Source organism: Canis lupus, chromosome 24 (genome assembly GCF_011100685.1).
Source record: "Canis lupus familiaris isolate Mischka breed German Shepherd chromosome 24, alternate assembly UU_Cfam_GSD_1.0, whole genome shotgun sequence".
NCBI lineage: Eukaryota > Metazoa > Chordata > Mammalia > Carnivora > Canidae > Canis > Canis lupus.
This window is the reverse complement of record NC_049245.1, coordinates 43,891,974-43,905,813: the sequence shown is the minus strand read 5'-3', so window position 1 is coordinate 43,905,813 and position 13,840 is coordinate 43,891,974. Positions and strand designations below refer to the sequence as shown.

The 13,840-nt window shown below is 43.6% G+C and overlaps 1 protein-coding gene across 1 annotated transcript in view; it reads right to left on the bottom strand.

Moving 5' to 3' along the window:
• Positions 1 to 312: 312 nt before the first annotated feature.
• The window catches only part of RAB22A (RAB22A, member RAS oncogene family), a 49,731-nt gene continuing 36,203 nt past the window's right edge, over positions 313 to 13,840 (bottom strand). Inside the window, exons 4-7 of the mRNA NM_001003208.1 lie at positions 5,869 to 5,940; positions 5,675 to 5,781; positions 4,934 to 5,043; positions 313 to 425 (exon numbers count right to left, since the gene is read on the bottom strand). Coding sequence (NP_001003208.1) covers positions 328 to 425; positions 4,934 to 5,043; positions 5,675 to 5,781; positions 5,869 to 5,940 — 387 coding nt within the window. The 3' untranslated portion in view covers positions 313 to 327. The remainder of the gene's footprint in view (positions 426 to 4,933; positions 5,044 to 5,674; positions 5,782 to 5,868; positions 5,941 to 13,840) is intronic.

Genomic DNA, 13,840 nt, shown 5'->3' with positions numbered 1-13,840 from the left:
CAAATGTTACATAAAATCTTGATTACAAAACTACTCAACAATTTAATCCTACCATCCATACAATTACATGTTCCTTTTCAGCAAGGTCAAAAGCCAATGATGCAGTCCCTTTGCACACCAGCCTTGTTACACAATGGAGGTCCGCAGTCTGAAATGTAACTGCTGCAGCCTCCAAAGAGGAAGCAGAACTGGCCAATTTCTCTGAATCCTTTTTGCACGAAGAAGACCCAAACCGGTGAGGCGAAACCTGGCGGCAGGGACCCCAGCCCTCCTGTTAACTTTCTGGACCACCTACTTAATCATCAAGTCTGGGAGGCTGAGGCTCGGTCAGCAGCAGCTTCGCTGCGGCTCGGAAGGCTGTCTCCGGAGCTTGAAGCCCTTACCGCCAGATGGCGGGTTGGCGTCAGCGGACGGAATTCTTCGACCTAGATGGAGAGGAGAAGAGGGAAGGGAATGAGCTTTAACTTTCCAAATCTGTTCATTCTCAGATGCAACAATTGTCCAGGTATAATTTGACAGGTTTCACTAAGATAAGAGTTGAACAAATTTTCAATCTGGGAATAATTTTCAATTTTACAGAAAAGTTGCAAAGATAATGTAGAGATAGTTGCTATACAGCCCTCACTGAGGACATTCATATCTCACATTCCTATGGAATATTTGTGAACAAAGAATTCCACATTGGTGCATTGCTAACTAAGGTCCAGGCTTTGTAATGATGACGTCAGTTTTTCTACTAATGTTGTTTCTGTTTCAGGGATATCCTAAACAAGGATATCACATTGTATTTAGTAAAAATTTTTTTAAATAAAAAGAAATTACATGTCAACAAAACATTCTGAGTAGGGAGTATATATGTACCTTGGTAAACAAAAGTCCATCAGAACACACCTGTCACTCTGCCTTGGGGCAAAGCCACCATCCAGAGCAGATGTGCATGGACTTGTACAGGACACCGCCCCCCCCTTACCTGGCCCCCTCAGCCCCAAGAGGAGTACAGGGTTGTGCTGCTGTCCACCTTGCAGCTTCCACTGAATGTATTCTGGGGGCTGTTCCACTGCGGTACTATGTCTAATGGCTCTATGGTACTGCATTGCATGGATGTACCCTAATTTATTTAACCATTCCCCTGTTGATGGATATTTAGTTTGTTTCCAACATTGTGATGGTATTAACAACAATGTAAAAAATATCTCTGTGAATGGATGTGTAAGATAAATTAACAGGAGTGGAAGAACTGGGTCACGCTCTTCTACTCCTGGGTATTTATCTGACACATACACCATATTCCCAGGGTCTATTCTAGCACAAATGCAAGAAGGACGTGCAATTTAAATTTTGACAGATGCTGCCAAATTGCTCTCTGAAGAGGCTGTGCCACTCTGTTCTCCTACCAACAATGCATGAGAATGAACAGGTTTCACTTTACTGCTCCATGAAGCATAATGTCAATTTCAGGAGAAACCTTAAATCACCATCCACCTACCCACCCTGTAACACAAGGGTTGCATCCAGGCACAAAGGCCTTCCAGATGCCCTCCCACTTCCTAGCTCTCTCCAACACCTCCCACACTAAAACCAGTCAGGAGCCAGAAGCACGTTATTTATTTGCTTACAGAGAGCTGTCCCTTGAATTAGACCTGAAGCTCTTCGAGAGAAAAGGTCCTGTCTCTCCATCTTTATTTCTGGCATCCATATTTAGCACAGTACTGGGCACTGAGGTATTCTGAAAGCTTGGAATGAACGGATACCTGCATCTTCTGGCATTAACAAGGCTGAAAAGATGGAACTTGCCAATTCTCAGGTCCTTGGGTCTCCAAGTCTGGAGCCACCAACATGTTGAGTGGCCTGCAAATCCAGGTGGGTAGTACACAGCATGGTGCATGCTGTCTACACTTGAAAATGTCCCCCACAATGTCCTACGACTACTTTCCAAATGCCTGTAAGATACTGCTGTGAATAAACTGCAAATTTACTTAAAAGATTTACTGAAGCTTGTCACACATTTCTAGTGAACGGATCATGGAAAGCGAGCTGGTATTACAGTGCTATCTCTGAAACAGCCTTGGAAGAAAGCAGAGAACATCTTTATGACCTGAGAATAGACCATGATCTCTTAAACAGGAGCTGAAAAGTGATAACCGTAAAGGGAAATAAAGAGAAATTGGATTATATCAAGATTAAAAACCTCAGCTCTGTGAAACAGTTGATTCATAAATGGAGGTCAAGCCACAGAGATCTTTTCAATACATAATCAATGAGGGACTCCTATCCAAAATAAACTATAAACATAATTAAGAAAAAGGCAGGTAGCCCAACAGGAAAATAGGCAAAGTTCACAAAAGAGATACCCAGATATTGTCCTGTAAGAATAAATACCTAGAAAGGGGCTTAATTTCATTAGCTATATAGATCATAAATGCAGATCAAGACTTACACTGCAGAGATGGAGTGACCGGGGTTCCATATACCACTGGTATGAGTGTCTGCTGGTGTAATCACTTTGAAGACTGGCTGCAAACCCCCCTACCGAACACCTGCATGCCCAGTGACTCAGTGATTCTTTTTCTGGGTATAAATAGACCTAACAAACATGTGTACACAGAGTGTGCACACTGGATACGAAGTGAATGCTCACAAAGGCACTATTTGCCATAGCTCTGAACTGTGAGCAACTGCACTCACATACGGATTAACAGGATGGAGAACTACCCTGTGGATATTCTTTTTTTTTTTAATTTATGATAGTCACACACAGAGAGAGAAAGAGAGAGGCAGAGACACAGGCAGAGGGAGAAGCAGGCTCCATACACCGGGAGCCCGACGTGGGATTCGATCCCGGGTCTCCAGGATCACGCCCTGGGCCAAAGGCAGGCGCTAAACCGCTGCGCCACCCAGGGATCCCCCCTGTGGATATTCTACTTGCCCTCCCCCTCTCGGTGATGAGAGTGAGCCAGGCAATGATATGGATGAATCTAACAAATGTGACATAGAGCTAAAGAAGTCAGACACAAAAGAGTACGTACAGTATGTTTTAGAAAAAATATAAAATATAGAAACAGGGAAAACAAATCTGAAAAGCTAGCCAGTGGTTCCCTGGGGTGGGGGCTCCTGGGGTACTGCTGGGTTTCCATCCGAGTGCCGATTATAGGAGTAGACCCAGTTTGTGAAAATTCCTTGAGTTTTATAGTTCTAAGCACCCTTCTGTACGTATATTAGACTTCAATAAAAAGTCAGCAAGCCAGGCACTGTGCTAATGTAATTTTACAACACCCAGTAAACAATAAGCTCAATTTACATCTCTCTAAATTTTTCTAATCTTTGTGAACATATATTTTTTTTTATTTTTCCACAGTTAAAATGAGTATGTCCATGCTAGTTTTTATATAGGAGTTATCACTGTTGGCATAACTCACTACCTTCCTGTTTTTAACACCGCTAGAGTAAAGAACACTTAAAAAACAGCAATAATTTTGGCATACTCCCAATACCACGCACTTAGATATTTTAGTTTGAACTGAAAAATTCCCGACTGGCCTCATGTTGCCTTTCAAGCGTGCATCTGGGGGACTGTTCTTTACAATCTAGGAAGACAACAGACATCTTGACTACAGATGCTACAGGAAAGGGACTGGACGAGAGGCTGTGGGCCAGCAAGCTAGTGGCCCCATATGGTGGCAGATGGGCTTGGTAGGCTTGCATAGTGCTTTGAAAATGTCTGAATGGCCAAATCTAAACAATGGGACATATTACATAAAATCTAGAATTCTGAACAAACTAAAATCATCAAAAAATAAAGATAAAAATAACCCCAGTAATCGGGCAACCAAGAACCTAGATTCCACTGTGACCCCACCTACTGAAGCAGGGCTTGCATGTGCCAGCTGCTGGGGTCACCAGGGCTTTCTGCAACTCCCATCTCCCACTGCTGTTGGGCTCATCCCTGCCTGGTCTGGTAGGTGCTGGACTTAGTGCTTCCTCCTCTACACAATGGCCAAGTGAGCCTCTGGCTTCAGTAGTCTCTGACCTCACCCAGTGGATGGATCTGAATGAGTTCACTGTGCCCCATCAGCTTTGTCCTGTTCTCTACCTGGAAGTCTGACACGTCAGGTTAACAGGGATCCCAGGTCTCTACACAGCCTGCTCTGTCCCATCTCAGCTCCAACATCACCTGTTCAGTGAGGCCTTCCCAGACAACTCCTTCACTTTATCCCACATTATTTTTTTTTCCTATTGCTGCATGTCACCTGAAGGGATCTTGCTTGTCTTTGTGCTCAAGGCCTGTCTGTGAAGTCGAATGTGTGCTGCAGGAGAGCAGGGGCCGCGCCAGTCTTGCTCACCACGGTCTCCCCTGAGCCTGGAACCATTCTCAATAAATATTTTGATGAATTCGAATGAAATGCATAAACACAGATACAATCTGTAGAGGATCCCAAAGGGATGCAGCAGCCTCCTTCCATCTAGCAGCATCATGTTAACACTTCCGGAAATGAGAGGGGGAGGGGTGGAAAGAGGGGCCTTACTTTCTACTTGCCTGCCATTAATTTTGGGGGGTTTTCTTACCGTGGTGTCACACTTGCATTTCATTTCCCTTTATTGTTCATTTTTGATGACTTCGGATGACTAACTGAAACACATTTCAAGAGAGACCGAGGGAGAGGTGGCAGGGTCTAGGACCTCAAGGCCCTGCGCACCGTTCGCTCAGGAGTGAACTCAGGAGTCTTGGAGATGGAGGGGGGCGGTCACCAGGCGGCAGCTCTCCAGCAATTAGAAAGTGAGCTGAAACCCGGCCGCCACTCCTCCTCTAGCTTGTCCTGCTGAGAGCAATGTCAGAGACCAGACTACTCTGTGCAGAGGGAATTCTCCCTCGCTGTGTAATTTGGAATTAAGGTGCTCAGCAAAGAGAAAACCCACAGGGCACAGAGATACTCACTAATTTCTATAAAGAGTTCATTTATGTTTATCGCATTTTTCGCGCTGGTCTCCACAAAAATCGCATGGATGGAGTCGGCGTAGTCCTTGGCATCTCTCTCCATGACTTCTCTGGAAGGCAACAATCGCAAATCAGAAATTCTGTCCATCAAGAACTTAATGTTATCCCCACCTACCCAGTAATTAGCCAGACTCGTGATGATAAAGGATGTCGAGAATGGCTAGCGACCAAGCCCCGATACGTGGTCCTCTCAATTATACCACTTCTCTGGTTACACAGCATGAAACAGAACTCAGCACTACTAGCGATGCATCCGTCTGATGGAATGATCACAGGATGGCGAGGGTTTCTTTGCCCACAGAAGTCAAGTCCTTGCTTTGGGAATCATGGAAGTGGAAACTGCCAGTCAATGTGTTTCCCTTTAAAGTATGTATGTTTTCCCCATTGAAGCACCCGATGTCATGGGAACTGGGGGGCTGCCCTCATCTCAGATAATGTCAAGGATGATGTAACCAATGTTTACATAAATCACACACCTGTCTCTGTCTCTCTCTCGCTCATCTAATCAGCCCCAAATGTCTGAACTCTTAATTTTTGTTTGAAACTTCAGGACTCCAACTAAACGAAAAGGAATTTTTCAATGTCGGAGATAAAATAAAAGCAAGATACTTATACTGGATATTGCTCAGGAAGAAAGGGAACACATAATCAGCACTGTAATCGCCTGGTCTCCTAACGCACCTGACATCGATAAGATCACACTTATTCCCGGCAATAGCAACGACGATGTTGGGCGGGCCGTGCTGCCGGAGCTCTTTCACCCAGTTCTTCAGTGTTGAAAACGTCTCCTGAAACACAAAACAGGAAAGCGACTGGAGGCCGAAGGAGCCAGGAGAGAGCTTTCAAAACAGCCGAAGGCAAATGGAAAGGCTTACTTCTTTTGTGATGTCGTAAACAATGATGGCTGCAGCAGACCCTCGATAGTACATCGGCGCTAAGGCACGAAACTGCAGAGAAGGGGAAACAGAAATTTGAGAGAAGGAGTTAAAGATGTTTCTCACCAGACTTTTAGGCCCCATAGCTCTGCACAAAAGTTAATCTTTTTCTTAAGCCCGAGAAGATGACGTGATGCTGCAGCCGAGGAAGCGGTCATTACCAAAGGCAAGAAACTTTTCACGTAACGCTGACGGTCTCTCAGAAGATAGTTTACAATACAGTTTTATAGGAATTAAATATGGTGCTATAAACAATTGTTTCTGCTAAAAAGGCTTTCTAATTGAACTCGATGTTATAATTCCCGAATTCATTTGTTCAATAGTCCTTTAAACTTTGGCTTCCCAAACTATCAAGGAGATAAAAATAATGCTGTAAATAGTTCTCCAGAGAAGTGGCTGCATTTGGGTGCCATAAAGATAAGCCTGTAATCTAAATGCTGATTGTACCACAGAAATGAGCACACATTTACATTCGCTACTTGGAGGAGTCTGTAGCTCGCTTGTTTGATATCTGCACCTGTGGCAATTCCCAAATGCGGGTACAAATTTCCTTTCATTTACATGAATTTCACTTTGTGGGCATGGCCCCTGCCCACCTACCGGCCCATACCCTACCTGAGGCAGTGAGGGGGGGTGGGGAGGCAGAGAGGCAGAGGGATAACCGCAGGGCTGTCAGCAGGCCACCTCTCCTAATGAGTGTGAGATAGAAAGTGGAGAACGTACGTGAGGCTCTTGACCCAGTCGACGCCGATCCTGGGCAGCCTGCTCAGTGGACACAGGAGGTTTACCTATACTTGATCTTTGTCTCAGAGCCTGATGTGAAACCTGACCCCTACGGCTGACATGGTATCATGGTAGTCTCATCCTGCTTCTCTGTTCTGGTGGCTGACCCCGCAGTAGGGACCTGTTGTCATAGGTGAGCATCTGGCATACAGTCCCATTCACACACAGGGTTATGGATTCTGCAACTTCTTATCCAAAGAGCTTAACCTTTGGCTTTAAACTTTTAAGGTGACTTTTGTAAAAGACAGTGAAATTATGACTGTAAACTCCATGAGGGAAGACAGCATGTCCGCTTAGTGTATACCATTTTATCTCTGGAGCTGCCTGGTGCCTGGCACTGCAGGTAAGCAAGAATTGGTGAATATAAGGACTTTTTAAGTATGATGTGATGTTAAACTAAATGCCAGACCAGACATCCACACATAGGAAGCTTTCCTACTCTTTGTGAGAAAAATCTCTGCCACTGGGGTGAAAGCCAGATAACTTCCAACAAAATGTTAAGTTTGAGAGAGAGAGAATGACAAAACTAAAGACTGCAAAGCAAGAAAGCACTACAGAATAGGAAACGTTATTAGATGGAGAAGACTCTGGACTGACTTCCATGGGCTGAGGGTTGGTAGGAGCACGCAGAGAACATAACGGATATGGTATTAGCTTTCCTTTCCCTTCCCTTCCTTCACTCCATTCATTAATTCATTTGTATTTACATACAGTGGACACAGAATGTTATCTTAGTTTCAGGTGTACAACACGGTGATTGGGCAAGTCTCTATGTTATGCTGTTTCTTTGTCAGTATGGCTATCAATCTGTCCCCATCCATCACAATTACAATACTACCAACCACATTCCTTGTGCTGCACCTTCCACCCTTGTGACTTATTCATTCTATACCTGGCAGCCTGTACCCCCACCTTCCCCTTCACGCATTTTGCCCAACTCCCTACCCCATTCCCTCTGGCAACCACCAGTTTGTTCTCTGTAGTTATCGGTCTATTTCTTTTTCATTTGTTTTTTGATTCCACATATGAGTGAAACCCCCATACGGTATTTATCTTTCTCTGACTTCTTTCATTTAGCATTATACCCTCTAGCTCCATCACGTTGTTGCCAATGGCAACACCTCATTTTTTTTTATGGCTGAGAAATATTCCATTATACATATGTACACACACACACACACACACACACACACGCCACACCTTTATCCATTCATCTTTTGATGGACACTGGGCTGCTTCCATATTCTTAGCTATTGTAAATAATGCTGCAATAAACAAAGGTGCATCTATCGTTTTTGAATTAATGTTTTCATTTTCTTTGGGTAAATACCTAGCAGTGTGAATTATGGGACCATATGGTAGTTCTACTTTTAATTTTTCGAGGAACTCCCATACTATTTTCCTTGGTAGCCGTACCAATATACATTCTGACCACAGTGCAGGAGGGTTCCTTTTTCTCTGCATCCTTGCTAACACTGGTTTCTTGTCTTTGTTTTGTTTTTTAAGTAGGCTCCACACCCAATGTGGGGCTTGAACTCATGATCCTGAGGTCAAGAGTCAGATGCCTAACTGACTGAGCCATCCAGGCGCCCCTCTTGTCTTTTTGATACTTGCATTCTGACAGGTGTGAGGTGATATCTCTTCGTGGTTTTGATTTGTGTTTCCCTAGTGTTCGGTGATGTCAAGCATCTTTCCATATGTCTCATCTGTATGTCTTCTATGGAAAAATGTCTATTCAGTTCCTCTGCTCATTTAAAAATCAGATTATTTGTTGTTGCTGCTTTTTGGGTACTGAGTTGTAGAAGTTCTTTACATATTTTGGGTATTAACCCCTTACCGGATATATAGTTTTTAGCTTTCTTTTTTGATATATTATAATGGCAACATACTTTACAAGGTTGTTGGGTTTTTGGTTTTCTTCAGCATTTAAATTTGTAAGGTAAAATTCATGTAGAGAAATGCAAAGATCTTAAGTTAGATAAAAGGTCTTAAGTTTTGATAAAATGACTAATGTGTATGTATACATCCATGTAAACACCATCCTACCAATATATAAAATATTCCAATCAGTACAGGTACCTTAATTCCCCTCTTATCATGCCCCTTTATTCTTGATAATCACTTGTTTTTGTCTTTTTAAAAAGATTTTATTTATTTATTCATGAGAGATAGAGAGAGAGAGAGAGAGAGGCAGAGACACAGGCAGAGAGAGAAGCAGGCTCCATGCAGGGAGCCTGACGCAGGATTCGATCCTGGGTCTCCAGGATCACGCCCCGGGCTGAAGGCGGCGCTAAACTGCTGAGCCACCTGGGCTGCCGCTGATAATCACTTGTCTTCAAATCTACCTTGTTGATACTTGTTGACACTGATGTAACCGCAGTAATTTCCATTTGCTTATGATTTCCATAGGATATACTTTTCCATCCCCTTATTTTCAAGCTATGTTTTAATAGTGAAGGTAATCCTTTTATATTAGGAAGTACATTAAATGTAAAGGAACTGAACATTCTGCTTAAAAGGCAGAGGTTGTCAGACTGGATCAAACACCAAGCTCAACTATGTGCTGGTTGGTTACAAGGCCCACCATTTTCGCTGTTTTATGTTATTATTTTATTATTTTTAAAGATTTTATTTATTTATTCATGAGATACACAGAGAGAGAGAGAGAGAGAGAGAGAGAGAGGCAGAGACACAGGCAGAGAGAGAGAAGCAGGCTCCATGCAGCGACCCCGATATGGGACTCGATTCCGGGACTCCAGGATCACACCCTGCGTGGAAGGCAGGTGCTAGACCACTGAGTCACCCAGGCGCCCCTCACTGTTTTATATTTGTTCCATTAAAAAAAAAAAGAAAAAAGAAAAAAGAAAATCCTGTTTTTCCTTTCCTCCGTCTTTTGCATCAACTGAGTATTTTTTAGCATTCAATTTTAATATAATAATTTGCTCACTAGCTTTTAAGCTATCCCTTCTTGTATTTTTAAGTGGTTCCTCTTGTAACTACAATATACATTTTTTTCTCATAGCCCCACTTAAGAGTTTAAAGTGCACCACCTCACATAAAATATGACAACGTTGCAAGAGTCTAATTTTTCCCCACTGTCTTCTGTGCTGGTGTCAAGTATTTAAAATCTACATACACTGTAAGCCAATGTTAGCATTTTTACATTAACTGCCAGTAAATAAGAAGAAAAAGAGCTAGATTTTCCTATTTACCACCTCTAGCAGTTCTTATCCTTCCTATGGATAGCAGTGACTGCCCAGTGTGCTTCCCTTTGGCCTGAAAAACTTTTTGGGGCTGCTGCTGCATCCTCTTAGCTTTTGTTCTTCTAAAAAGGTCATTCCTTGGTCTTTATATATGAAAGCTAATTTTGGTAGATTAACATCTTTCTGTTTTCAGCACTTTCAAGAGACTTGCGGTCCTAGGCTTCCAGACTGCGCCATGTCTGTGAGGAGCTGGGGACCACGTGCACTGCTGTTCCCTGTGCACAGTATGTCCATTATCTCTCTGCTGCTCTCAAGGTTTTCCTCTTTTGCTTTGGTTTCCAGTGATCTGTGTGGCTTTCTTTGTACTTACACGTTTGCTAGAACTTCTTGGATTTGTGAGTTGATGTGTTTCACCAAATTTGGGAAGTTTTCTTGAACCATACTTTTATTCTCTTTCCCTTCTCTCTTCACAATTCCAGGCCTCTAGTTACACATGTCAAGTTGTTGGGATCTGTCCCCATTTCCCACTCTCTCTGTTCTGGCTGGCTAATTTGTTTTGCCAGCCATCCAAGGGACTTTTCATCAGTACTGCAGTTGTCAGCTTTAGTGTTTCCAACCGTTCAATCATTAGTTTCCATTCTGTGTGAGGTTCCCCACCTACAGTTAAGTTGGTAAGACTACTTTTTCCTTGAAGTCCGAGTGTATTTAAATGATCTGGCTTCTATGATCTTCTCTGAGGAGTGTGAAAACCTTGGATAATCACCCTGAGATGGGTTTTACACGTGGTAAGGAGTGGGCCTGCTTGGCTCCACTTGTCATTCTGGGCCATGATCTCTGCCTGTCAGGCCTGGCCCTTCTGGGGTGTCATGGGAAGTCCAAACAGTTTAGCCACCTGCTCCAGTGAGGCAGGACTGGACTGAAGCTCCAAACTCTGCTTGTCCTGGAATGAGCAGCAGCTGACTCTCTGCTCCATGTTGTCGCTGCTCTAGCTGTTGTTCTTCTGCTGTGTACTTGCAACAGGCAGTCAGGCAGAGGCCTAAAGGGAATTTATAAGTAGATTTTGGAGCTTTCTTCCTTGTTGGATCCATCTTTTCTGGGATTTGCTCTCTTTCCCCCTCAGCTGCTGTAGCATCATCAAACTTTGTCCTCAAATACCACAAGCTAAAAATCAGGGCTTTCTGCCTGAGTGCTAGCTACGCTGTGTGGCCTGGACTAGAGAGTGCCTTTGGGGAAAAATCTATAAAAACGTTGAGTCTCACCCACTGTAATTCCCTTTGCAGTCCCTGACTGTATTTGGCAGTGCCTTCGGAGAGTTGTTTTTTAATGTTTTTGTCCAGGACTTGCATGTAATTGTTACCTCTGGGAGGGTTAGTCCCTTACAAGCCACTCTGCTATTATTGACACTGAAACTCTTTCTATGACCTTTTGGTGTAAAGAAAGAAAGTGGCTGCTTAAAAGAGAGACTCAAAGGATATCAGGACACCTCTGTTCCAAATCTGTCTCTAGATCAAGGTTGGCAAAAACTTTTCTGGGAAGGGCCACGCAGTAAATATTTTAGGCTTTATGGGTTATATCATCTCTCTCTCAACTATTCAACTCTACTACTGAAGAGTGAAAGTTGCTCCAGACAATGTGTAAATAACTGTGGCTCTATTCCAATAAAACTTTATTTATAAAAACAGGCAGCAGGCTGCATTTGGCTGACAGACCAGAGCGTCAACCCCAGCTCCAGATGATACTCTATCCCAGGTTTTCCTGATTTTTAACATGAGAACAATTTCTTACAAGACAACTGAGTTCGTGCCTTCCTGGTGCCCTGACCTCTGCAAACGGTCATCAGGAGAAACTATGTGAAGATTCATATACCTATACCTAAGGACTGGATGCAGTATCTATTAGATTTTAGTTAAGAAGCTTTCTTGTCATGTATTTGAAATGTTCTTGTTCCATTTATGGTATATTTATGGTATCTGCGGTGCTCATTTGTCCATGGTGCTGGGTCCATCTCCATGCTACTGCAGGAGTCCCTGTTAGTGAAGGATGATTGGTGAATGGATTTGTTTAGGATAGCAGACAGGGACAAAAAGATCTGACAAAGGCACTTTCTTGAGAAAATAAATTGAAATTATGAGAACCAGTTTCATTTCAGGTGTCTTGGTAGTACAGTCAGTTACGCACCTGCCTTCAGTTCAGGTCATGATCTCAGAGTCCTGGGACCAAGCCACTCACTGGGCTTCTCCCTCTCCTTCTCCTCTCCCCCTGCTTCTCCCCCTACTTGTGCTCGCTATCTCTCTCTCTGTCAAATAAGTAAGTAAATAAATAAAATCTTAAAAAAAAAAGTTTCATTTCCTCTGATGTTAGGAAAAAAAAAATTAGGTTTATTATTGCAACCAGGAGCTAGTTTCCTGAATGAACACTGAATCGAAGTTGATTGAGGACCTGACTGTGATTCTTCTGATGAAACTATACGCTAGCACAATACGATGTCTATCTTTCATTTCATGCTTGACTCTCCTATCGGATCACAGAAAAGGAATTTTTACAAAACTATTTGAGGACTCCATCGGTTTTTCCTAGGCAGCTCAACTCTTTGGTCCACAAATTGTTATCTTCTGAAACACTTATATCATCATCCTGATCAGTATTTTCCCCTTCATTTAACAAGATCCCTTACCATCAGTGGCTTTGCATGACATTTGTTAAGTTCTCCAAAATCACTTTCATTGACTTAATGGAATCGATTTGCAAATCAATTGCAACTGGACCATCAGAAAGACAATCCACCTGCCAAAACCATAGACAGCAGAGGATGGAGGGTCAAATGGGGAGGATGTTTGAACGGTCAGTTCATCAGAAAGGATTCTCACTTTATGACGCCTTTTGGTTCTATGATGAATCTCACTACCGTAGGGAACTTAACAATACATGTGCAAATACCAGAAATTATCATTTGAGGCATGCAATACTCACATGGTAATAGTAGAGGATCTGTCCTTCCTTATCTGTGCAAAAGTAGGGCTGGCAATCAATTGACCAAAGTCCACTGACATCAATACTGTGTGCCAGGGGCTGAGAGCACAGACATGGATACAGTCCCTGCCTGCCTGCAAAGAGCTCACAGTCTAACAGCAGACAGACAAGTAAGGAAACAGGAGACAATCTCTTGGATGGGGGCAATCAAAGACTGTGTAGGATACAAAGAAATGCTCTGAAGAGTTCATTCACTGACTGGCCTGACCAGCATCTGAGCATCAGTGCTTTGTCAGGCCCTGTGCTGGGCAACAGGAATACAGCAGTCAACAAGACACTGGTTCCAGTTCTTGTCAATCAAGTGCAGGAGACAGATCATCTAATTACAACTTGTAATGAGGATCCTGAGGAAAATGAATAGGAGGCAGTGATGGAGAATGCACTGGAGCCCTGCTTCAGGCAGGGGGATTAGGGAAAATGCTGAGGGTGTATCACTGAACCTGAGACTCAAAGGTTGGGAAGGAGCCAGCTGGCCATGCTCTGAGCAGGGGGAAGAGAGGGAGTTCCAGGAGAAGAAACAATGTACATGAACACTCAGAGTCAAGGACCTTGGAGAGGCAAGGACCTTGGGGCATTGGAGGAACTGAATGGAAGCCAGTGGGCTGGAACTCAGTGGGTGAGAGGGAGGATGAGCCAGGATGGCAAACAGAGGCGAGAAGGCAGAGCAGGCCGTGCAGGGCTTTGCAGGCCACAGTTCAGACCTTGGCTACTACAGGAGCAGTGGGAAGGCATTGAAGGGTATTAGGCAGGAAGACAGTGGCATTGGATTTTTGTCTTCAGACGATCCCTCCAGGTCCTGTGAGGAGAAGTGAAGCAGGGTGGCAGGCTGGGAAGAGGGAAGCTGGGGACTAATGAAAAGGCTACAGGGACCCTCTGTGGGTCACAGGTGGCTGAAA